Source organism: Perna viridis, chromosome 12, assembly GCF_037379345.1.
Source record: "Perna viridis isolate PV_CMFRI_1.1 ecotype Kerala chromosome 12, ASM3737934v1, whole genome shotgun sequence".
In the NCBI taxonomy this organism is placed as follows: Eukaryota; Metazoa; Mollusca; class Bivalvia; order Mytilida; family Mytilidae; genus Perna; species Perna viridis.
In genome coordinates, this window is record NC_142456.1 from 9,717,908 (window position 1) to 9,745,662 (window position 27,755).

The window sequence follows — 27,755 nt, forward strand, 5'->3', positions numbered from 1 at the left end:
ACGTTTGAAATGACCAAATAAAAGAAAATAATCAATATTGAACCATCTTTTAATGGAAAAGTTTATGTATGCGGAAGTCAGAATATTTTTGTCAAAAACAAGTGTGCGAATTTGGTTAAAATGCAGGATAAACAACTTTCATTCTGTTTGATATGCCTATGTTTTTTGTCGTTGTTTTTTGTTCTGAAAGGTAGGTTCTTTCTTTTCACTATACAAATTCAAGTTTAAAGCTGCATTAGCTGTTGTTTTCGTAAGTTTTTGTTTCTGTTGAGATGTGCCTTAACTTTGAATTATTTCTACTAAATTGTACTTTTTCTGTATAATTTCAGTAGATATCCACAAATAAAATGCAAAAAATACATGAAATAGGTGTCTTTATATTTATTGTCTTGCAACACAAAACATCGACCCAAAGACAAAATGCTTTTTTAACCGTAATAAACGAATTTGTTTTTTTTTCAAACGGAAGAACTATCTGTGTATACTGCAGTAATTACTATAAAATTCCATACTTTATATAGAATTTTGCTTATTCCATTGGAATTTTGTTCATAACATAACCAGAAGCAATTATACATTGAAAAACAAATACAATTATTCATGCATGTATGTAATGTTGGTTTTAATATTTTTACATCCACATAAAGAATTAAGAATAAAAATCAAAGCGACAAATAATCTTATACCGAAAATGTTTGTATTTATATGTTTATTTAATTATCGTTTCAGTAGGCAATGCTGTTACAGCTCAATGCTCGGGTTCTAGATGTGGAGAATGTTTCGTCAGTGGTCCAATTTGTCGCTGGTGCGAACAAAATGTATGACTTAGGAAAAGAGTTCAATTTACGTATATAGATAGTATCCATCACTACAAGTGAAGCTACAAATCAAGCTACTAACATGTAAAAGTATTACTCATATTATTAAAAAAAACCAAGTTTTTGTCGTCAAAAATGTCAAAGGATTAATTCAAAAGCATATAAATTTTTTACTGAATTCACTATAAAAAGCATTCAAAATTAATGACAAAGACGAATGATGGCCTCATCGTATACCAAATACTTTTATCATTTCATTTTATCATTTTCAGTTACGCGTACATGTATACACATTTTAAAATGCTTTTAAATGATGTTAGTATGTTTTAAACGAAAATGTATGGGAGTCTATGAGCCTATTACAGGTTTACCTATCATCATCGATAGGGTCATATTTGATTTTACCATGTCATTTCAGTCTGTTGTTAAGTTGTGTGGGAACAGTCAATTCGATCCATTAAAAGCTTCATTGCTTATTTTAAAACGTTCAATTCTCCCTTACGCTGTACTGTCTGACAATGTATCAGCATAAGTCAGCTAGGTTCATAGCATTGAATTGAAGTTTTATTCAAAAAGTGGTTATTTCTCTTGCGTTGCAATGTTTAAGAAGCTATTAATATAAGTAATTGTTTCCGTTGTAATGCTGTACACAACTTATTTTGATTTTATACATCAGACATTCAATGGGACGAGATGTGGTGAAGAGACAGATTTGGTGGCAGATGGTTGTCTATCGGAAAATGTTGTTAAGCAACCAAATTCAAGCGCCATCTTTGATAAGGTAAAACATTAAGTTTGATTTATATGGTCATCGAAAGACAACATTATAATGGTCTTAAATCATATGCTTACATTATCAGCAGAACATAATTTATGTGCTAAAATTCGAATTGTGTTAATCATAATTTCTAGCGTAGCTCTTGTGTAGACTTAGCTTAATATTGTCGTTCGATAAGTACTCAAGATTTCGTTTGGAATACGCTCATATCTATACAAATAGTAATCAAGGAAACCAAGATTCTAGTGTAAATTAAAATAATGTAATTCAGGGATTGAGACCAGAGTACATAAAATAACCAAATATACATACAAAGTAACAAAAGTAAATGAGCAACTATGAATCCACTAAAAACTGGGAGCATGGACCAGGTGCACCGGTAGGGTACATTGTAAGGCTCTTTTGCTTCTCTAGAAACACCCACCGAGTTGCTAATAAAATGTTACGTACAGGGTAGACGAAATAGGCCAGGAAGACTATGACACGTTGACCAAATCTGTTTTCATAGTGCAGATGGATACATGGTAACGATCCACGAGTCAAATGAAAAACAAAAGGATTATCGATGCATTTCATTTACTACCTTACAACTAAGTGTACCAAATAAATTGTTTTTATAGCTTTTCGCCACCAAAATACAAAACCGATGTAAGAATATTGTATGTATATTTCATTTGCATAAGGATAATGAGTTGGAAGATGGAATCAATGGATCTGTTCCTGTCCAATTAAAACCACAAGAAATAAATGTTAAACTTGTTCCGAGTAAGTTTATTCATGTATGATATGTTTTTGTTATGTATACTCAATATAATAAGAGTTATTATGCAACTAAAGTTGTTTAATTATTTTAATGACATGTTTATAAATTTATCTTACGTCTACATGAGTTAATGTAAAAAGGGCATAAAAAATAGAATGATATCTGAATCATATTCAAATCATAATTATAATTACAGTGTGCCCCTTTCAAATTCTGTAGAGGTATGCGTGATTTATCAGTCTTCTCAAATATAACACTATATTTCACGTGTTTCAGACAAAGCCTATAATTTGAAATTTAAGTACAGGGTAGCAAAGAATTTTCCAGTTGACATCTATTTTCTGGTAGACCCATCTTACACCATGAGGACATTGAGGGAGAAACTGGCTGACCTAGCAAATGATATAGGTTTGTAGTAGGACCAGCGTAATACTCGTCGATATTGACAGAACAGTACAATATATCTTTATAACATATTTAAAGTGATAAGCACAGTATGACCCTTTTTAAACGCCGGCAGTTGGAAGGTCGATACCATTCCCAGGCTGATAACATGTTATTATCCCGTCGTGAGATTCATATTGAAGCCTCGAGTTGATACAATAGCCGATTTGGAAAATGTAATGTAATAATTTATAACTTTTTAAGGTTGGTAATATGTGTACCCTTCCGAGGTAGACATGTTAGTGCTTCTATATTTAGTACACTGTGATATGACAATTTGTGCTGACATTATATGTCTTATGTAATAGATCCACACGATATTTTTCTTCAAAGGGTCAGTGGAAAGCCCCATCATTGTTTTTAAAGAGTGATTGTGTAAAAGATTTGGTATTGTCGCCTTTTTGAAAAAAAAAATACCGTTTTGCCTATAAATTGTTTTTATTTTATGACTAAATAATCCATTATTGAAATCTGATTTTTATATCAAATTAAAATAATGTTCTTCCCGTTGAAATAATGCAAAATAAAAAAATATTATAAAACACTGAATGTTTTAGTTTAAATCTAAAATTTTGGCCAAGTTATGGTAGATCATATAAAATATTTTTGATAGAATTTCCTAATTTTTCTGTAAGACGACCATCAATGAACGCACTGTAAAATTTTAACATAAAAACATATGTCACCGAAGTTAATTTCGAGATAGTTGCGATATTTTATATAACTTCTTTAGCTAATTGTCAGTATTTTGTTCAAAGCTCGTGCTTAGAAAGTGAAAGAGTAATCAAGGGAACAAAGGTTATAGCGGTAATCAAAAGAATGTAATCCAGGGACAAAGACCAGACATGGAAAACAGACATACACAACAAAGAACATAAATTAACTAAAATCATACATAAAAAGTAACAAAAGTAAATGAGCAACTCGGACTCCACTAAAAAATGGGAGCATGGACCAGGTGCACCGGTAGGGTAAGCGTCCTCTGCTTTTCTAGAAACACCCGCCGAGTTGCTCATAAAAAGTCAAGTCCGGGGTAGACAAACGAGAAAAGGAAAACTATGACCCGTTGAATAAATCAGTTTTCATGGTGCTGATGGATACACCATAACGATCCACGAGTTCATCATGACGACCATAAAACTTCTGTAGTGATGACTTCAATCTTGTAGCAACATAACCCTGTTCCAGAAGCCGTTTTGTCAGAGTTCTAGCGCGGTACAAAAAATCTGCGTAGTTTCGGCAAGCTCTGGCATAACGTATGAGTTGTGATATGAATACTCCATACGCAGGAGCCGAAGGGATGTTGCCACAGATGAAAGGAAAGTTGACAATTCTGAATGAAAAGTCATCACGTTTGTCGTAAAGTTTGGTCAATAGTTTTCCTTTACCATCGATTTCTAAGTGTAGGTCAAGATATGAGGCTGACTTCACAGTGCCTGTAGTATCCTTTATCTCAAGTTCTTTTGGATAGATGCGATGTATCAAATCCCCGAAATTAGGATTGTTTAAAGATAATAGGTCAGCAAGTTAAGGAGCACAATTTGTTCCCATTGGAATGCCGACCGTTTGTTGAAAAACACGTCCACCACACTGGACAAATATGTTGTCAATTAAAAATTACAGCATTTTGTAAACATTTTCCTCTGTATATTTGGAAGATGATTTGGAATTATTTTTTACAATGTATGAGGAATCTCTACCAAGAACTATATATTTGTATCTAGGTGTACCATCTTTTTTGGAATAAACAACGATGTATAATGTTTTTAAGTCGGGATTTTTAACTGAGTAAACTGAGTATGGGGAATAGAAGTATACAGTGTTGAAAAATCATAGGTTTTAATGCTATTATATTCAGATATTAGTCTTGAACTGATTGTCTCCAAAAGATCTTTCGAATTTTTCAGGATCCACATTGAATTAACACCACTACGGGAGTAACAAGTGTTGTGGTAGGACTGTAGACCCTCTTTGACAGTTGTGAGTATAGAAGTTAAAAGTTTTGAAAGAGGTTTGGTGGTACATTTTGCAGATCCAGCTATGAAACATTGTTTGTATGGATTCTTGTGAAGTTTAGGAATCCAGTACATGAACGGTAAATCACAATCATCGGCCTTGGTAGAGAGACCAAAAGAGGATAGCACAGATTTATGGTTTTCCACAATCTCTTCTTTGGAGAGAGTGGTACCAGTGTAGGTCTTATCACTACTATTACTTTCTACGTCTACCTCTGATAATAAACATTGGACATAAAACGTTTTGCAGACAAAAAACAATGTTGTTTTGGGCTTTGTCTGCTGGTATGACAACATATTTGTCATGTATAGTAGACAATGTTTTTGCTGCATCGGGGTCTTTGAAAACTGATGTAGCCTTGGCACTCATTGACCTACTTAAAACTTTCATTCGTTTCAAAATTAAAGACCTCACGGCCTTTAACCACTCTGACAGAGACTCAATGTCTTCTTGTTCTCGTTTTATCCATTTTTTTGCATAGTCCTCGACGGCATCCATAAGAACTTTAAAGTTATAATTCCAATTTATGGAGAGTAATTCACGGTACTTGGGACCTTTAGAAAGGATACTACGCAGAGATTCGTTTTCGATAATGGTTAAATCTCCCGTAACGACGTGACCAGAAGGACCATATATGAATGGAGAGGTTTTGCAAGAACAGTCGGGTGGTTTAGCCTTGAAGTCCTCAATCTCGGGGTTCTGCAATAGCCTTTTATAATTGAAAATTTTGGATGCGATGAGTGAAGTATAGGAATATGAAATAATTGGTATGGATTTGTCTTTGAAATATGGGTGAATTTTGTTGGTAACGTTTTTGTGATGAAGGATGTTAGCCAAATTAATTGCATCTATACCTTTGTTGACATACGGTAGTGGAAGAAATGATCGTTTTTCTTCATCTTGACTTTTCACACAAACTGGTTTAAAGAGTCTGTGGAAACCAATATCCAAAATGATGGCAACAATTCATTCATAATTGCCAATGAGATAAAAATGTTGGGCAAGTTTTGTAGTAACTTTAAAACAATTTGCGAATCATTAAAAGTTAAAATCAACATCCATGATGATTTGAATGAAGAATTTTAGGAATTTTGTAAAGAATGTTTTAACCAACGGGCAAAAGCAGAGGGAAACCTCCAAATTAGATTTCCGATCTATAACAGAACTTGCCTGATAACTACATGGGGCTGTAATCATTTATTTGTGAGGGATATGAAATGTAAGCCAAAACTGTTCAGAAGTGTCGTGCGTTATTTGAAAGTGATTATTTGAATTTTTAACGCAGACACAGACCGGATGTTCAAGGAAGATTCCCATTTGCCGGGCTATCATCTACAAAATCATTTTTTAACACAAATAGTTTCATTTTTCATAACTAAAAACATACATTATCAGAAAAAAATAGGGCAAGATGATAAATGAATATTTACATGTATTTATATTGCTACTTTGTTCTCTTTTCATTCTAGCAAACTCGATCAGCAAACTAACCAATGACTACAGATTTGGATACGGCACAGCAATGGATAAAGTTATTCTTCCGTTCACACATACAACCAAAACTTAGTATGTATTCAACTTACATGTTATAAAACATAAGAAAGACTAATTAAGGGAACCAAGGTTATAGCGGTAATCAAAAGAATGTAATCCAAGGACAAAGACCCGACATGGAAAACAGACATACAAAATGAAGAACATAAAGTAACTAAAATCATACAAAGTAACAAAAGCAAATGAGCAACTCGGACTCCACTAAAAACTGTGAGCATGGACCAGGTGCACCGGTAGGGTAAGCGGTAAGAAGTTAGGTTCTCTCAAATCTTGTTCAATGGAATGTTTATCATCTAATACAGAAAAAAAGGCAAACATATCTAATTCCGAGGTGTATTTCTTTTGTTTCTGATTTTTCTTCAACTTAAAAAAAAACATATACCGGTAGCACAATTAGTTAAGTAACAGCAAAACAATTTAGGTAATTCGGGAAAGAGAATAAATATGAAAATCATTTCCCATACGTGTAGATCTAGAGTACTTGGTTCTGTCTTACTTTTAGCTATCTATGTAAAGATTTCCACGAGAATTTAAAGATTTCCACGAGAATTTAAACATATTTTTAAGTAGTTTTCTAAAAGGGAATATCAAAATAAAATAACTTTGTTCTTAATAATCATACATTTCAAGTATGGTTTATTGCAGACAAAACGCGATATAAGTTCGAGCATTTGCAGTATATGTACACCATATATGTTTCTTTTTTTGTTTTGTATTTTCCACACAAGTATGTACTTAATTTCCATGTTTTCAAAAATATACAAATTACACAATTCGCAAATTGTCATTTTTCTTCAATGCTCAGAATGGTTTGATTTATTGCTTATTGTAACACAGTAGCTATAGAGAATGGGTATCATTTAATGATGTAGTGAACAAAACACAATTAAATTAAATAAAATATTAAACGTTATAATTGGAGAAATCAGTCAGAAATATAATGGGTACACTTTTTTTGGAATTTAATTATTCATAGCAGAAAAATGTCGGAAAGGGTGAATCATATTTGTATTCTTATCTTTCTGTCACACTCCGTAATATAGTATATTTGTATATTGTGATGATTTCGATGTATAATTATATTATAAACTAATATACTCTCGACTACACTTTACGACAAAATCCATATCTTCTCTTTTGGTTTCGTCACCTCCAATTTCTTCTGTGGCATGGTCCGTTCAGTACCTGTGTATTGAGTTTTTATATCCCAATTCATAAGTTATGACATAGCTTGTCGAAACTGCGTGCGCTTGTAAATATGCATTTGTAGGTCAGTCATAATCTAAAGTAAAAAAAAAGAAAGATTTGTTTTCTTCCAATATGGTTAAATATTACAATATCAACGGGGAAATGTTAAAAACTAGAATAGGTAAGAAGAAAGGAACCATGTGAGATACAACGGAAAATTGCCTAGATGAACTTTACACCACTGTGTTCTTATGCTTTGTATTTTTAGCCTCAACAATCCTTGTCCTAATGATGCAGAAAAATGTGCTCCTTCTCATTCATTTCTACATAGATTGAACCTCACTGCAAACGTTACTGCATTTAAGGTAAACTCTATCAAATTCATTTAAAAGCCGATACTTATGTTTTGAATTTAAAAGGAAAACCAAGTTATGATACGTACAAAATTTATATTTTCACTTTCCTTCACATATGGCAATCGAAAAAGATTTTTTCATCATAACTTGAAGCAGTGCAAATTTCACTCAATCTAGCCTTCGAGTACTGCAGTGTGTTAACATAACTTTACATGTTTTTTTTTTAATTTATTTGGATATTGGATGTCTTTCAAAATTTGCTTCCAATAGGACTTCCTGTAACAAAAAGAATAGTTTCATAATTTGTTGTTGGAAAGTATTATTTCTTATTCTTATTCGTGTTATTTTAAGGCACAAAACATATATTTCTATATTAGCCCTAAGCATTAGTTTGTACACATATGTAAACATATGTCACAACTGAACAGTTTGAATTAAGAATTATGAAAAATGTAAAGAATATTGATTCACTTGTAACAGGAAGCTGTTTCGGTAAATTCAAAAACGGCTAATAGGGATAAAACAGAAGGAATGTTTGATGGAATGATGCAAGTCCTTGTTTGTACGGTATGTAAAAAAAGAACTTATCTGGTGAAACGCAACAAATGCACCATCGTATAACATAAAGTAATAAATATTAAAGAGATCACCAAAAGGTGTGCAAGAAGAGAAAACACACCTTTAAGTAATCTCTGAATGGCCCAGACACCAAAAGTAATACATCTATGGTAACAAAACGATGGCACTCCTTCAAAACAAATTAAAAAGTCAAATAACGACACGGATACACATTAATAACGATACATTGACCTTAGTACGAAAACCTATCATACATTACCAAGTATCATACTGCAAGCGCAACAGACAACTTGGAAATCGTATGTGTACTTTGTGTGTCAAACACACAAACTCTTTCAAAATGAAATGATTGAAAATCATTGTAGATTGTCAATCTGTATATAGGCACTCTTTAAAAAAATTAGACGAAGTCACTAGAAATAATAAAGATAAACATACATGATTGTAGATAATTTTTATGGTAAATGGCTGATTTATTTAAACGTTAATACAAAATACATTCAAACCGCTTTGGTATCTTAACTCTATTATGTTATTTGTTATGTAGTAACATGTAGTTCTAATACAGTAATGATTGTTTAAAAAGGATATAATAGGATGGAGAAGCCAAGCCAGGAAAATTCTTTTGTATACCTCAGATTCAGACTTCCATTTTGCTGGGGATGGAAAGGTGTAGTGCCTTGTTTATCTGTTAGAAGGTCCAACTGAATTAAATACATAAAATGATAAAAAAGATGATATTTAATTATCAGTAAGACTGTTGATCTAATTCGCTTTTAAATCACATAACACAACACAGGCGTAACTCTCAGAAGAAAATTTCGCATATCAGTATTCACAGATCTACATTCTATTAACATATGAATTGAGTGTTAAGTATCATTCATTATTTCAGTATGTATACTGAAATGATAACACATTTTTTACTTACATTAATGTTAAAATACATTTATTTTCCATGCATTCTGCAATTCTAGTCAATTCGAATTAACTCAGAAATATTAGAAAAAAGCGTTGCACTCTTATGTGTGCACATGTACCTGACACATGCCTCGAGAAAAGATTCATTACTAAAAAAAACAAAAGATAATATTTATATATTTATTATACAACTAACAATGGACACGAAATTAGTAAGAAAGCAGAAAATAGACTACTTAAGTAGTACTCCAGCTAAGGATCATGCAAAATGTGATTCATGCTCTTAGGAGATAAAAATTGTATAGAATGCACTGTAGATTTCAAAATTAAGGGAGATAACTCTGTAAATGACGCTCAAATACAATAGAATCTACTAGATTTTCAATGTTGATTATCTCCAAAGAGCAGGCAGATTTGAATGAATAATTACACATTTCATGGTACAGACCCATAAAACAACTTAATTACAAAAATAAAAACATGTAGCCTTTTTTAGGGTGTATCACATTTTTCATATTTTGCATGATTCTTACATAGACAGCTACTTAAAAAGCTTAATTATGATTTGCATGTTTTCCTTACTTTTAGATAGAAATATAAAACACTTGTTGTATGTGGTTTACATTCGTAGTCTACTAGTTTAAAAGTTATTTGCTGAAAATCAAATAACAAAGACAATTAATATGTATTGGGGCTAAGATGTGTATATTTGTTTTTTAATGATATATCTTAATTTTTTTAGTTCTGTTTGTTTCAGTTTGCAGGAATTGTTAAGCCACATGATTTTGGATGTCACCTTGAAAGAATGGGAAATTACCTAAAATACACACATGATACACTTCTGGTATGATATATATACATGTATTATTTTTTAAAGCTTTGTAGTGAACTGGATATGCCTACTGTTCGTCCATAGATATCGGAGGGAACACATTCTTAGTGTTTAGGCATATTGATCTTCTTTAGTGGGATATTGATAAAGGAATATAGTATGACTTATTTTCAGATTTTTAGTACATTTTAAGCACTAATTATTAGTAGTTATTTAGTTATTCACCAAACGTACCATGTGTTGAAATGTTTGATGAATCCCACTGTGAAATATATTCAGTAATTTCATATTCAGACTTTCTCCAGCCAACACTTCACTAAACGACACAACGCAAATATAAACCGCCGTTCACAAAATTAAAAATTGATATTGAAAAATAGCAATGCATAATGGAGGAAATCTATGTAATATAAAAATAGCACTACATATTGTTGTTATTTACTCTTATCAATTTTTTATCCTATTATTATTCAATGTATAACCTGTTTCAGATGTTAGATGTACAAACATAAATGCAAATAACCCTTTAACCGTTTTTATTTATTACTATTTGTGTTTAGGACTATCCGTCTGCAGGCCAGATAAGACAGAAACTTGTTGAAAAAAATATTAATGCTATATTCGTCATCAGTAGCGCCGGTGGTGTTCAACTTAAGAAATATTACGAGACATTAAATCTTCCCGGATCTTACACACAAGAACTTGGGAGTGATGCTGGAAATATTTTAAATATCATCAGAGATACATATGAAGTACGTTTTACAGACAATTGAAGATAAACAAAAACCACTCAATTAGTTAAGACACACCCGCCTGTCTTCATCACTACGGGGAGACAACAATATATTTAATAAAATATGTGATAAATGGGTTGAGGCTAAAATGTTAATTGTCCCCAAAGTCATTGGGAACACTCGTATGTTCTGAAATCGAATCTATATCCATTTATCGTTAGGCCCTTTTTTACATGAAAAGCATAACCTGAATTTTCTGTCATAATTGCATAATTGAGAAAAAAGTTTTGTATTTATAAGCTTTGTCTTTAGCAGTAATATAAGTGAAATTTTACTCATTCATTACTAAGTGTATTTTTTCTCCCTTTTATTGATATCAGAGACTACGACGCACAGTTAAATTTGTGAGCAATCCACTTGAAAACATTGATATGGAGTTCAAAACTTCGTGTAATGGGTAAGTTTCAATTAGCTTAAGATTCTCTGTAATTGTGCAAATAATTGGAATTTATCCATTCTTATGTTTAATGTATTACCACAGTGTTTTTATATGAAATATAATTTATCTTTCTTTAGGTAGATATAGAAGAATGAAAATGATATATTTGTTATATGTTACAACACTTAAAATAGGCAACGTACAAAAATCTGAAATAGATTGTCTTTTTATAATCGGTGTATAGAATATGTTCATCCAAAAACGTAACTAAAGGTTTTTTTAAAAATGTTATCTCACACAAAAATAGTATGTTTATGAATTTGCAGCCGTCATAATTTTGGTCCCAGAAATATGTGCGAAAACATAACAGTTGGCGAAGAGGTGAGTTTTGAAATTTGGTAACACACATTTATAATCATATTATAGGATTCTTTAGTGTTGTACGTGTCATTGGTTGCATTTGCTTTTGACTTGTTGTAAGATATAGGAAAAAAGTTCTGACTCAAATGGTATATATTTAGCTTATACCATAAGTGATGTTCAACAGGGTCATTACTTAACGGAACATATCTGATTTTTGTTGTTATTGAAATTGTTTCATGACATTTTTCTCATTGAAGCATATTGAATTACATAAAGGAACTTTGAATATTTGTGTTTTGTTATTGCTTTGATCAGAATATAGAGATTAAGCATTTGATTTCTTCAGTGGCTTTAATAATAAAACACATGACTACTTTATCGTCGTGGTTTTTTTTCCTGATAATTTATTTCTTTATTAGTTTCACCCCCCTTCCTTCAAAGAAGAAGGTTTTAGGATATAGGAGTCAGTATGTCTGTTTGTACGTTTGTCTTCCTGGCTATTTGTGTATCATGTCTCTTGTAAGCGGAGCTGCTCTGTCACTTCTCTTTTGAATTCGATAAAATAGAAGGTTTAATGCTAGCTATTCTTTGACGTTGTCAAAGCAATATAACTAATGCCACATGCAGCGAAGAAGGAGATACATACTTTTGCCAAAGAGTGTTGCATTTAAAATATTTTAAGCTCTCAGGTTAAACTACAACAGAACTTTTTAAGGCAATGAAGCTAAGCAGAAGGTAATCTATTTGAAATAATAATTTCATATCAGTATATAGATATAAGTAATTTATTTTTTGTATTCATGAAGAAAGACGATGTATTAAAAAATAATTACATGAATGATTAGGCTAATACAAACAAATGTCGTAAGTTTCGGACGACGTGAGTCACCGTTTGTTTATATTGTCTACGACTGAACACTAATTCCTTTGATTGCTGAAAAAAGGGGCTATTGAATTTTATTTGTTGATATTTAACTTCTCACCGATAAAAATATTTTATGTTATTTACAACCATTGAAAAGAAAAATGTACAAAATAAAACTGATAAAAGAGGTCGTGAATTTCATTACACCCTATGGAAGCTTCTTTTTGAGACAGTAATTGTTAATTTCTACTGTCGTTTTCGGACGAAACGTCATAAAACCAACAGGCACTGAATAGGAAAAGAAGAAAAAATGAATATATCAGGTTTTTTTTTTCATACTAAGGCTACGTCCACTTTTGTAATTGCAATATGTTTGCATTGCTTATACAAATTAACTGGTATGTTGGCGTAATTCTAACGACGTAATTATTGATTGCACTTCCTTAAAAAATAAACCTGTTCAATACATATTTTGTCATGTAAAACAGTTGTAAAGTCATAAATATTCTTATGTTCACAGTTCACAAAAGTAAACATGGTTTTCGAAAAGTCATTGAAGTGTTATTTTTCTTCTAATGACGGAAGTTTGTCAGTGAAGGATTATTTTACATTATTATATAGATAGTAGTGATTTACCGAATTATCCAGTGCAATAAATTTCGATAATTCACATTGTGAAATAAATTCGGTAATTTCACTTTCGGACTTCCTCCCGACAAAATGTTATAACTTTGATATGAGTCAGAATTTTTTCAGATTTTTCAATCACAGAATTTAAAAATTCATGTTGAACATAGCGATAAATTATGACGACAACCTATTTAATAAATAGAACGATCAACTGCTGATCGTGAATAACCAAAATATGAACAGTCGTGCCAAGAACGCTTGAGGATTTAAATCTAGGCGTTCTTCGGCACTCTTGATAATATTTTGGTTATTCAATCTTTCCAATTAATTATTCCATTAATATTTTAACAATAAAAATGTTAACTATTTAAGATAGATAATTGACAGTTTTCCAACATTTAATTAAGATAGATCAATCCTTTTACACGGAGCTTTCTGCAATCTAGAAAAATCAGATATGTATTTTTAATTAGCAGATAGCATTTTAAAACTATTTAAAAGGTGAAACAGAACACTATCAACGAGAAAATCAAGTACTATTTCTTAAATTTTGTAAGGGAAGTATTTTTTTTATATTTTATTTTTACCGTTATAACTATTAAATGATTTTTATTACAAGTGAGAAATAGTAGAATTTTCAATATTGGTTATCTCCTAAGAGCAGACAGATTGGAATAAATGATTATTCATTTCCTTATGTAGACCTATAAAGAAACTGAATAACAAAAAACAATTTTGTGGTTTATCACAAATTACAGAATTTGCATGATTCTCACATAGACTACTACTAAAAAATGAAACATTTTTGACTCAGCCAATAGGTGCCTTGAACGCTGTTTGCTTGATATAGAACTATCGTTTGACGAAAAAGACCATTTATTAAACGAATGCCATAAAGCATGATAGCAAACTAAGACTAGAAATTAACGATAAATATATTAAAGGCGACAATAATTCCGTATATTAATTATTGTAATTAATAAAACTAAGGTAAGGGACAAAAGCGCCCCCCTCCCCCCCCCCCCACACACAATACACATTGATGTTGTATCAAATTAAAACCGAAAGATATTTTAATTAACTTACATGTTTGTTAGAGTTAACATGAATAACATTTAAAAGAAGCTGTGAAATTTAAGACGGGTTGATATGAAAGACGTGAAAGACGTGGAAAGAAATAAAGAGTCGAATAAGCTGAAACATTCCTACAAATTCCTTGTTTACACTTTTTTTACTGTTTCGATCGAGAATAAAATCCTTTGATATGATTGGCTTGAACACGTCACGAGCCGTAACATATAAGTAAGTTAAAAAATACTTTTATACATGTACTAATTAGGCGACATAAATGCATTCTTTATATATGATTATTAATAAAATACATTCATACAAATGTGTATATGGTTTCAGATAGAGTTTGATTTTTTGATGAATTTAACAATTACAAAATGTCCTGAAGATCCCAAAAATCGTTTCGTACGGACATTAATACATCCTGAAGGAATAGAAGATAATATTGTCGTCAACATAGATTATGTTTGTGACTGTGGCTGCCAGGAGGAAGGAATAGCGGTAAGTCCTACTCTTTTAATATGGAGGCGTCGTTGCCTATATAAGCGGATTATTATATGATGCAACCTATGATTTGGCAACTCTTTATACTTCTATTCCACATAATCAGTTAAAATCCTGACTCAAAAACATCATATATCGTAGTTATTAAAAAAAAAAAAAGACAGTACACTTAGACACAAATATGTAATTCTGGGTAGAGTTCTCTCATACTTTGTAAAAAATAATTTACTTATTTTTCTTCCGTGACATGACCTTTTTCGTCGGTATGTTGGGAAACGTTAAGGACATTTAAGATACATGTAGTAACCGTACAGCTCAAACCGCTTCGGGCTGCTCGTTATAAAATCCCGATACCTTGCACTTTTCAATCTTTTTAAATGAAGAAAATAATTACCAAATCAAAACAAATCATGAAAAATGTTTTCAAAACTGCCGCTTACAAGATGAAAAATCAACATTGACCGATTTCGATGAACACAGACATAAGCACTTAATTCATAATAATAATAGTAAAATTATATATGATGGTGAATAGTTTGCAATATATTGAATTTACATTTTTATTTTACAAATAAGCCTTTGTCTTGTTGTAAGTTAATTGCAAGCCTTAAGTGTAACGGATATTTAGGCATTAAACTTTTCAAAAACTATCAAATCGTAAAAGCATGATCAAAGACTTGTAACTAGGGAGCTCAGTCTGACGTTAAATATGGAGGACTAAAAGTCTTATTTGTCAAAAACTTTAAAGTATAGATACTTTCTTGATACTTTAGTTGTAACTTCTGTATTATATCTCAATTCGTTGGATTTTTAAACAGCTATCGGCGAAATATAATTTTTCTTTAATAAGTCTTGATATTTAACGTGAATATCGCAGTATATATATATATATCATAGTGTATTAACATCTTTATCGGTATCGTTGTGCAATCATTTATACTTATATATTTTTTTGTTTGTGCTCATCGTCATGACTCGACGATCTAATACCCATTAACTTTGCTGGTTGGCAGATTCCTATAAACTTTATTGATATGACTCTATTCGCTACACTGCTCCATCGGATCAAATTGATTCAGGGAAAATGTAAACTTAGAGAAGGGTCTAAAAATTTCCCAATTCTGTCAAATTTCGAACTCGTACTACTGTGACATCTATGGCAACATCGTCAGCACTAAGTCCAGCAACCTAGACCACAAAGTCAGCTAGGCTATAAAAATGTAGCTTTCGATGGCCGGGTCATTTCTCCTCGCAGGATTAATCAAGGGCTGTACTTAGTGCTGGCTGTGTTGCCACAAAAATATATATGTATGAGAACTTAGTCATGAATAGCCATGATCCGTTTTATTACAGAATAACATATATCTCGTGATAATGTGTGTACCAATGAATAGTGTTTCCATAATAAAAATACCAAAGGTTCCGATAGACAAGTTTGAAATTTCTAGGTCTACATATAAGGTATGGCGTAGTGAAAGTGAAATTTGTTATATGAGACGTCAAAAACGCCATATTATAATAAGAACAGTGGTTTGGTGTCTATTCAAAACAATTGACCTCAATATAAGTGGTAGAGTTTGGTTGTCCTTGGATTTTATTTGTGATATTTATAGAATATTCTAATTGATGCCGTATTTGTCGATAGCAAAAATCTATGGTTATTGAAAAGGTTTCTTCCAAATGCTTCAGTGACATTTTGTTTGTATGAGTTAAATAAATGAAGAAGATATCACAACATTTATTGTGTAACAACAGTTTTCTAAAATCGGCAAACTCGTAATTAATGTTTTAGACGGGAGAAAGTTCAAAGCCTTTTGTAATGTTTGTTTCTCAATGTATTATTAGATATTCACATGGGCATAGAATTAGATAAATTGTCTTTTGAACATTTTTAGGTTGAAAATGCTACGCAATGTAGCACTAATGGTCGTTTTGAATGCGGTGTATGTCATTGTTACGATGGATTCATTGGTTCTACCTGTAATTGTGACGTCAGTAAATCGATTGAAGAAACATGTGGTCAAGTGTGAGTTCAATTTATTTTGTGATTTTAATTCATGTGAATATGTATAACTATAATAGTTTATTATTTACGCAAAACTATTGCAAAATAAAAATGTTAAAATATGACTTGTTGGTTGGATAGAATTATGTCGAAATTTTAGATTAGTATCAATTTGATAAAGTTTGACGAATGCCTGCTTCCTAACTGCGTGAATATATCTATTGTCAAAGATTCATTGGCATAAACATCGACATGTGAGTCTACTTAAATGTGTGCAGACTTTGTTTCATACCCTTAGCCGGGAAAATCTTTTAAACCGAAACATTTACTTTTTAATGGAAACATTTTTACTATGAACCCCAAACTATACCACATCATGATCACGAAGTGGATTTACTTACGTTTGCAACAGGCCGACTCTCTCTAAAATAGATAAACCACAGGAGACAAAGGACATAAACAAATTTATTTGTGTCATTAGTTGGAAAGAGTAATCAAGGGAACCAAGATTCTATCGGAAATCAAAAGAATGTAATCCAGGGACAAAGATCAGACACAAAAAACAGACACACTCCACTAAAAACAGGGAGCATGGACCAGGTGGACTGGAAGGGTAAGCATCCTCTGGTTTTCTAACAACACCCGCCGAGTTGCTCATAAAAAGCCAGTACCAGGGTAGGCGAAAGAGGAAGGAAAAACCAAGACACATCAGACAAATCAGTTTTCATGGCGCAGATGGATACACCGTAACGATCCATGAAATTTCTGTAATGATGACTTCAATATCGTAGTATTATGGCAGAAACACCCTGTTCTAGAAGTCAGGTTGTCAGAAATTTAATTTAGCGGGATACAAAAAGTCTGCGTAGTTATGGCAAGCCCTGACATAACGTATGAGTTGTGATATAAAAACTCCACAGGCAGGTACTGAAAGGGTGTTTTCATCAGATTAAGATAATAGGGTAAGATTTCTTATAATTATTATTTATATAGAAAAGAACGTGTACAACCTTGCTATTTGTGTAAATGATTATTTAAAACAAGCCTTAAAAATGGAGCAAACAGAAATGAAAATATGTTTTCGAGGAAAAAGTATTGTTTAACTCAAGGTTAAGAATCAATTTTTAAGGTTAAAGTGCTTTGGTATTATATTAATTTTTTTATCACTTATAAAGTTGCAATACGGGCAATGCATGTTTTTGTCACATAAACGGTGAAATATTATATTTGACGTTTGTACGCCGGGTAAAGATGAATGGTAAATCTGTTTCTGTTAATAACCTCTCTTAACTAAAGAAAAGGTTTTTAAATCCAAGACAAGTTGGAACTACTTGAGCCGCCTAATTAACAAAAACATCAATAATAAAAAAAAGTACAGTTATAATTGGAGCCATATGCTTTTAAAAGCAATTTCACTTGTATCTTTTCCCCACGGAAAAGTAGTTTTCTCGTCCACTGAGTATATACATAATTTATTTATGTTTGTCGATTAAAACTTAATCATTCTGTAAAACTACTCGTTGGTCATAAAATTACAGTTTTTAGTTTTCTTAAATTATATATTATTTAGGAAAGATGGACAAACCATCATCTGTAGTAATGTTGGTCAATGTAAGTGTGGCAAATGTGAGTGCCCAAGTCAGTACACTGGCTCTTTTTGTGAATGTGACAATGGCGCATGTGGAGGTTACATCAGTTCAGGGCATTTGTGCAGTGGTAAGTCGTAATATATTGTTACAAATTTTCTCGGTGATATGGTCGCCACATCAGATGTATTTTCATGATTTCATGAATTCGAACTAATATATATTTACATCCCGATTGATTAAATGACTACTTGTGATGTTGCTTGAAAGTGTTTCTCAAAACTCTATAATTCTGATGTCAACTATTTGCATAACTGTTTTGAAGAAAGAATGTAATGCTTTCGTGTCTACTTTCTCATTGTAATGTTCGTTTTATTTACCAATCAAAGATTTATTAAATTTGTTTTTTTACATGTTATTTACAGGAAACGGAGTGTGTAAATGTGGTATGTGCGGATGTGTTCCGGGTTTTAACGGAACTACATGTGATTGCCCTACCTCTGTTGATACATGTACAGATTCAAAATCTGTAAGTTTAGTAAAATGGATATACATTTAAATAAGTGAATGGCCATTTCCGTCTCAGTTTTAAACATACATCATCGATGAATTATGAACCCATGTACAATCACCTTCAAATGATCAAAATTTACGTAGTTTTGTGCATATCTAATTAAGCAAAGATATTTTGATATTACAGAACACCAGTTTATGTTCAGATCACGGACAGTGTATATGTGGAAAGTGTGTTTGTAATACCAATTACAGAGGAGATTATTGTCAGGATTGCCCGGTCAGTATTACAAATCATTGTATGAATTTATCAATCAATTTCATGTCCTTAGTGTTTGTTGTTTAAAACAGCTGATTTTCTTTGGTATGCGTCTGCAATTTTTCTTATGGTTACGTCCGCTATATTTAACTGCGAACGGACGCTCTGTGGTGATCGGTTTCACCGACAATTCAAATCTAATTTATTTCTTACTCCTAGCATGAACAAGCAACTTGTAATCACGAGTGTTTTATGCAGTAATTGGATACATTACGTATAAAGTGTAACAATTTACTGATTTTTTAGACGTTACATCGATATCCGAAATTAATTCATTTCGTACATATGCAATGAATTTAAAATAATATGACAATAAACTAATATAATGATGTCATTTGTTATGGCAGACATGCAAGGGATGTGAAGACAACAGAGATTGTGCGTCATGTGTTGGGTTCGAAAGGGGCCCTTTGAATTCCTTCGATTGTAGTGAGCAGTGTTCACATGTGGCAAAAGTAGAGGAAATTCAAGGTAGTTAAACATACGAGTTCTACATTTTATTTAAGGTCGATATATAAATGTACCTTATATTTCTGGTAGATGGATTTTCCTAGTTTTACTCGATGATAAACCTGAATGAACATACTTTAGAATTGTGATGTAAAATAAACATAGATCAGTATACTTGATTTCGATATTATTAAGCTTTAATAAAGGCAATTTTTACAACTTTTTTTTTTATAAATTCTATAAAAAACTGATAGATAAGAAGATTTCTGATATATTTATCTGAAGAACGTTTACTGACATTCTTTCATATTTTTAAAAGAGGACACCGATATCTTGTAATACTAAAAATAACTAGAACTCATTAAAATTCTTTTGAACATTTTCCTGTAAATTTATCTTCCCTTTGAAAACTATTTTCCCGCCAATTATCTGCCTTTTAAAAGTTCATATTTGTAATTTTACCAACGAAATATTTGTTAAAATTATTTTAAAATATATTGAACAAATTATTTTTACATTATAATACTAGTAGTTCATTAAAAATATATATATGTCCGATTTTTTTAATATGACAGAGACAAAAATGCTCTGTGTAATAGGTATTATCTGCATTTCAATTTTCAATTACCAAAACCCGTGTTTATCCTAGGGAGTTTGTAGCTATAAATTCTGGTAAACATTCTGTTATATGATTTAAGACAGACTAGTCTGACCATTTGTCTAAAGTATAAGGATTTAAAAGAAAATGATATGCTATATGCATGTCTCTAGTGGGGGGGAGCTTCTCATCAGCAGGAGTTTGTACAAATACAGATAAAGATTGAGATCCAAAACATATTAAACTGGAAATACAAATTACCAAAAATTAAAATAAAAAATAAATAAATAAATAAATAGGAAGAAGTTAGTATCTATTAGTGAATTACCATGTAAATGTTACTTTTAAGAGCATGTGTTTCTGCCATCCTTTATGTAGTAATACCGTATGTCTATTGATATATTACTACATGTAGTATAACATTTGTTTCTCCATTTTCTTTGCACAGTGAATACAAATGTGACTCAGTGTCAGTTTAAGGACAGTGATGGATGCACGGTAGAGTTTACTTATGTTGATGAAGGAGGATTGAAATTAAGAGTAGAAGTAAAAAGTACAAGGAGTAAGTAGTTTGGTACTGTAACTGAATGAAATACATTTCTCATGTAACGACGTATGCAGCTATGGGAAATAGGGTATAGAAGAATGAGGAAAAGGGGAAAGGGTTATTTGGCATGCGATTTAATGAAAGAATCGGTACTTAATATGCACAATTATTGTAATATATAATTTATTTCGGGTCATACATATTCCGTTTTTTCACTATATAAAATAAAGTGAATAATAATTAATAATGGGACATAACAAATGAGACGTCAGGTAATGGGTAATAAGTAATGTACAGTCTACACCATAGTGAATCTGTATGCTTTAGTCAATCGGACGTTCAGTCTGTTGACCATCTATTCCAGTACACAAAAATTCTATTTCAAAATGATCAAACCTTGTTCCATCATTTATATATTTGACTAAAACGATGACGAACCACGTTGTAATATATCAAAATGTTGCAAAACATGGAATATTCTTATAACTTCTCTAGTTCCCTTACAAGCAAAACCATTCATACAAGAAGTAACAATGACTTAAGTTGCAAATCAAATCAACAAACTTAATATATGGATTAGAATGCAACTTATGTGGTCTAGTATATGTCGATGAAACACAAACGAATGTGCGATCATCGTTCGGGAATCAATACCACCAAAATCCCGAGTTTATCAAAATTTTAATCAACACGATCATATGGTCTCCAAAGGGCACCAAAGTTCTAGTGGTAGATGAATAGCTAAATGGATGGTAGCTAAAAAAAAAATAAATAAAATAATAAAATAAAAATAATAAAAATAATAATAAAAAAAAATAATAAAAAAAAAATTAATACAAATAATAAAAAAAAAAGTTCTAGTGGTAATCCAAAGAATGTAATCCAGGTACAAACACCAGACATGGAATGCAAACATACACAACAAAGAACATGAAGTAACTAAAATAATACATACAAAGTGACAAAAGCAAATAAAAGACTTAGACTCCACTTAAAACTGGGAACATGGACCAGGTGCACCGGTAGGGTAAGCGTCCTTTGCATTTCTAGAAATACCCGCCGAGTTGCTCATAAAAAGCCAAGTCCGGGGAAGACGAAAGAGGAAACGAAAACTGTGACATGTTGAACAAATCAGTTTCCAAGGCACAGATGGATACACCGTAATGATCCACGAGTTCATGATGAAGTAGTGGCTTCAATATTGTAGCAATATAAGCCTGTTCCAGAAGCATATTTTTAGAAGTCTATCGCCATACAAAAAGTCTGTGTAGCCGAATTCTTTGTGTATTATATTTTTGTAAATGCAGCAGGCTATTATCAATGCATTTTTTGTAATAAAAGAGTGTCCTGCCGGTAAACCGAGTGCCACCGTATTAGCTGCAGGTGTAAGCGGATCAATTGTGTTAGTTGGTGTGGTTTCACTAATTATTTGGAAGCTGATAACCATGTGGATGGATAGAGAAGAATACAATCAGTTTGAAGCCGAAAAGAAAAGAATTCAGTTTGACGATGAAGTAAGTTCAATTACCATTAGGAGTCGTCAAGGTGGTTCGGGAGTAATGTGCTCGCCTCAAATGTGGAAAGTAGTGGGTTCGTGAAGCTAACTGAGTCTCATCAATAAATTTAAAATTGGAATTCTCTGCTTCTGCTTCAAGCACGCTGTATTAGGGAGAAAGAGTGTCAACTGGTCGGCTTTGAGTCGGAATAATGTGCCCGTGTGGTTTGAAATGCTTACATGCCTATGTGAGCTAACACAATATAGATCTAGGATAGCCTGTCTTACTAGCACAAATCAGGGTCTGTTCAAAAACGTGACTCATGTTACTTTAGGACTTTAAACCGTAAACAATGGATTATTAATGGGGATACATATAATTGCTTATAAAGCAGAAATTCATGATGAAGGGAAGTAACTCAATATCGAAATATTTGGAAGTTGTCAAAATATATATTAGACAAAAAATGATTATGAATTTTTTTTAACATTTCGAAGATAAGTACTGTTTGCACCCACCTTGATTTGAATCATTGATAATTCGTGTTTTTTATTATTAATTTTTATAATTTTAGAAAACGATTACTAAGTAATGGCATTGACCACTAATTTGAAACAGGTGTATAGTATTAGAAATTAACCTTTTGTACAAGGAGTGAATTTTTTTTTTTAAATTATAAAAAAAAATGGTTGCTTATAATATTACGAATTCATTTTTTAACATCAACAAACATATTTCTCATATGAAAATGAAATTTTCTATGAATAAAATTTCTTGTTTATAATTTTTAAAATTGAATTTGTAATATTAAAAATCAGTTTCGTAGCCTGTATCAAAAATAAGTATATAAAAATATGTGTTTTGCCCATTTTGGCTTGCTTTACCGAATGGCGATGGACTTGTTTTTATTAGTATGTTTGTTTCATTAACTAAGATGTGCTTATCAGTTGCCTTTGGATTTTGAACTACAGAAATATACAGCTTGTTTTCTTTGGTCTAATTTTTTAAGTGTTTGTATTCTGTATCGATCTCAAGAATTTAATCTGATTTCAACGGATTTTCTTTTAATAGATTTTAGTTGTATTTTCCCACCACTGTCCCAGGTTTGGTAGAGGGTCGATTGCCAACAAACATGTTTAACCCCACCACATACATGTCTGTCCCAAGCCAGGAACCTGTAGTCCAGTGGCTGTCGTTGTTTATTATGTTCATTGTTATTCGTTTTACGTTCTTTTTTTTTATAGATTAGGTTAATGAATAGCGTCACTCATTTTTTTGCCTTTTACTGGACGTGGAATGTATTGCTGGTATTTCGTCCTATACTGGTATATCTATTTTAAGGAAAACCATAAAACCACAAGAAAATGAAATTAAAACATATTCATCCTCTGTTATAATAACATTAAATTGAGATACATACATCGAGACACATGTTGCACTGTATTTATAATGAAATAAAATTCACAGAACACATACCAAGTAAACTGACAAGGAATGTCTAAAGTTTGTTAACATCAGCTGAACTCTTATGAACACTTTTTATCAAATATTCTTCTAAAATGTTTAGTATCAGTCTTTGTAAGAATCATGCAAATTCTGTAATATGTGATATATACAGGAATAAAGGCTTCACATTTTTATTTTTGAATTTTTACTTGCTTTATATGTTTACATGATGGAATGTATAATCGTTCATTCCAATCTATCTAATCTCAGAAGATAATTAATATTGAAAATCCAATGTATTTTAGTCTCATTTACATAGTTATCTCCCTTAATTTGAATTCCACAGTATTTTTTTTTGTATAATTCATATCTCTGAAGAACAAGGTTCTATAACAATCCACATGTTATTTTCTGATAAGGTAAACATACTAAAAAACATCAAAAATAAAAGTATGTAGGCTTTCTAGTCATGTATCAATTTTACAAGATTGTTACCTGGAGTGCTACCAAACTATTTCGTTATGTATTATTACCCCCAGGAGAACATCATTTCTTTGGATATGCATGTATGCATTGCATATATACTAAGGTTTGCAAAAATGGAAAATTTTTACTGGAATGACAAAATTATATTTCCAGACAAATTAGCACTAAAAGGATAAGGTTTTTTTTGTTTTATAAATAATTTAGACTTTTCTGCATTGCTCTTGTAACTACTAGTCAATACTTGTCGCTATTTGATATATAAACTCATATGTCCGTGACTTATTGTATATTGCTGACACCTACAAGTTTCACAATTTCTTGTTTTCCAATGGCACTTTTCCCATATTTATTCATAATAGTTATACACATGTATATCTAAAATAATAATAATTATAAAAAGAGCAATAACATATTCATACAAGCATTGACTCAAATTATTGAATTTAACGCACTTTAAAGGTAAAAGAGTAATCAAGGGAACCAAGGTTATAGGGTAATCAAAAGAATATAATCCAGGGACAAAGACCAGACATGGAAAACAGACATACACAGTAACTAAAATCATACATACAAAGTAACAAAAGTAAATGAGCAAACTCATCGTTTGGCATGTATGTATGGCATTACGTGTCGTTATTAAATAAAAGACCGTCTATGTCATAGGCTTACATTTTCACAATTTACTAAATTATTCAACATATTATATACTGCTTAGACCTACAAATTTCACTGTCTCTTGTTTTCCATTTGCATTTAAAAAAAATATTTCATTATATTATTACACATGTATACTTAATAACAATAAAAAAGAAGGGACATTTAACATGTATAAACAAGCATTGACTAAAAATATGGAATTTAAGGAAATAGACCTAGGGTAAGGGACATAACTCATGAAATCAGTGATATGTTTGTATCATATTCAATTTCACGAAAGCCTCTCAAGCTTTCGTTTGAAGCAGAATAAAATGATTCCAAGTTAACAAGATGCTTACATAAGATTGATGTAAAATGCTGAATACAAACGTTCCAATTATTTTTAAAAGTTATGTCCCTTACCCTAGGTCTACCTCCTTTATGGCACCTTAAAAGTTGGGTACAAATCATTGTAGAACATGTATACATTGTATTACATGTCACTATTTCATAAAAAGAACTGCTATGTCAGAGACTTACATTTTTATTAATTACTAAATTATTCAACATATTATATACTGCTGATACCTACAAATTTCATTGTCTCTTGTTTACCAATCAAAATTGTTCACATATTTAATTCACAATGTTAATACACATGCATACTTAATGACAACAAAAAGAGGCATAACATGTTTGTACAAGCATTGGCTCAAATTATATCGTTGAACATGTATGCAAGGTAGGAAGAATGTATAAATTCTTAACTATATTTCCGCATTCTGGTTCTAAGCTCATAAAACATCATGCCTATGCATATGCAAGGTTAGTAGAGAAGAGAAATGTGGAAGATTTGTCAAGTATTGTAAATTGGTCGTGATCACAGCTAGTCAAGGGTTGCAAACATTTCTGTCGAAAATGAGAACGTTTTTTTGTTCGTTTTCTTCTTTCTATTAATTTATTAAATAGCACCGAAATATATTTTTTCAGCACTATAACGAGGAATATGTATCACCGATTCAGGACTTCCCAAATCCTATGTATAATAATCAAGATAAAGAACCACATGTATATGAAAAATCATAAGATTGTATTTTTATTTTCGTGAAAAAGGCACAATATTTATATTTATGTTAATATGGAATCAATGGCATCAAAGCTAATGTATTTTGTTTTCGTTTTGTAGTAGTAACATCAAACAAATCAGATGCTTTGTCAGAGTTACTTTTCTTTCTTTGCAATTAATCGTCGTATATTAAGGGCTTTTACCATCAATTACATGACACCACAATCACAATAGTGCTATTTTGAGATAAAATACGGAATTGGATGTATAATTGAATTGTTTTACAAACATGTATATATATGTATATTTAAAAAGATGTTTCGTATTATTTATTACTTATATTATTGTATCATTACGTATTGATTTTCCTACTGTCTCGGTTATAGGTCAAAGACTGATCAAATTGGCCTTAGGCGTTGCTTCAGACCAATATGACCAGCTTAGGACCTATAACTAAGCCAATATTTAACTACAGGTTTAGTATTACATTATTTTATTTATTCTGAACTGCCGAAGCGCGCTTGAAAAGATCATGTACACTTTATATGAACAAATTTACCTCGACATGACTTACCTTATACTTATGTTTATCTCGAGAGTTATGTTCATCTTTTGTCATTTAAATTCTTATAACCTTTAAAGTCACCCTTAAGGACTACGTACTGTAAACATACTAATTTTCGCAGTGTACTAAATTTTTGTTTGTTGCTATTTTCGCGGTGGACAGAAAATCATGAAAAATAGTACCGCGAAATTGATTTTAAACATTAAATAATAATTTTGTATTAAATCGCGAAAATTGATACCCGCAAATACGGTCACTTGACAGAATCCGCGAAAATTGGTACGTTTACACGATTTCTTATGGCTTAACAAAAGTCCATACTCTCATGTTCTAATGAAACTCATTCGAACAATTATTTTTTAAAGTTACATTTCTTAGTGTGTTTATAACATTTCCACAAATCTTTTGCTACTCTTAAATAGTTCGCTGAAGGTTCCGAATATTGTGCTCGTTTCACATTACGATGAGATCAAGAATGTTTGAACGACACGAATCAGAACCCGGTAAAACATTGAATTAAAGACAATAAAATAAAATAAATTAATAATTAGCCATATCTATTTATATTTTGTACTTAATTCATTGATTTGTACATATATTTTTTTCATTAAACTACCCTAATATAGACTTACTGTATTGTTTACTTAGTGATGGGCTTTGTTCGTCCCCTTAAGAGTGGAATCATGGAAACCCAGGCAGTGGGGGCACAAGCAAATTTCATTTAAAAAAAATATTTTAACCATTAAAATTTTCGATCTCATTTTTCATACGAAATGGATGTTTGTATTGTAATTTACTGAAATTGTAGAAAAGATAATTAAATACACAGAAGGCACTAAAATCTTGATCTAGTCATAATTTAGATGATTTGTCAGAGAACTTTGAGCCATATATATTGTCCACCTTTGATACAGAAAAGAAACCGTTCTTTCTGACATCATAAAGAATTACATTACATTGGAACAGATACTTGGGATAAAACTAAACTACGTGCCGTGTCAACCATATCAGAAGATCGACCTGGTTTCTACATGGTGCGATCTTTAAAATATTTACGACTTTATTTTAAAAAGCTGTTAAAGACCTAAAAGATATAGCTTTCACATATAAGGTGCTCTGCTATGTTAGTACTTGTAGAAACAGAGTATATCACAAATAAATTTCTTTACTGTTATTTTACAACACTA

At 31.4% G+C, this 27,755-nt stretch overlaps 1 protein-coding gene across 4 annotated transcripts; it reads left to right on the forward strand.

Annotated features, from left to right (window-relative positions):
• Positions 1 to 27,196, forward strand: LOC148601125 (integrin beta-2-like). Of its 4 annotated transcripts, none has more exons than XM_088554210.1 (23): positions 1 to 190; positions 730 to 818; positions 1,495 to 1,599; positions 2,280 to 2,361; positions 2,636 to 2,767; positions 6,289 to 6,385; positions 7,830 to 7,926; positions 8,398 to 8,484; positions 9,083 to 9,166; positions 10,175 to 10,261; positions 10,810 to 11,001; positions 11,364 to 11,440; positions 11,749 to 11,803; positions 14,691 to 14,852; positions 16,751 to 16,881; positions 18,431 to 18,576; positions 18,872 to 18,975; positions 19,147 to 19,239; positions 19,626 to 19,749; positions 20,775 to 20,888; positions 22,215 to 22,387; positions 23,614 to 23,694; positions 25,928 to 27,196. In XM_088554210.1, the coding sequence occupies exons 1-23, from the start codon at positions 121 to 123 to the stop codon at positions 26,021 to 26,023; spliced, it is 2,478 nt and encodes an 825-aa protein (XP_088410336.1). In that variant the 5' UTR covers positions 1 to 120; the 3' UTR covers positions 26,024 to 27,196. The 4 variants fall into 4 exon arrangements, with proteins under 4 accessions (XP_088410336.1, XP_088410337.1, XP_088410339.1 ...); XM_088554211.1 differs by having other exon boundaries at positions 733 to 818; XM_088554213.1 differs by lacking the exon at positions 9,083 to 9,166.
• Positions 27,197 to 27,755: the final 559 nt, after the last annotated feature.

What these genes read in the sequence shown, in the direction of transcription:
- LOC148601125 (XM_088554210.1), top strand. Translation starts at nt 121, where the DNA reads ATGCAGGATAAACAACTTTCATTCTGTTTGATATGCCTATGTTTTTTG. An exon ending in AAATGTTAAACTTGTTCCGA is followed by an intron (nt 2,362 to 2,635) that starts GTAAGTTTATTC and finishes CACGTGTTTCAG; the next exon opens with ACAAAGCCTATAATTTGAAA. An exon ending in AAAAGTAGAGGAAATTCAAG is followed by an intron (nt 19,750 to 20,774) that starts GTAGTTAAACAT and finishes TTCTTTGCACAG; the next exon opens with TGAATACAAATGTGACTCAG.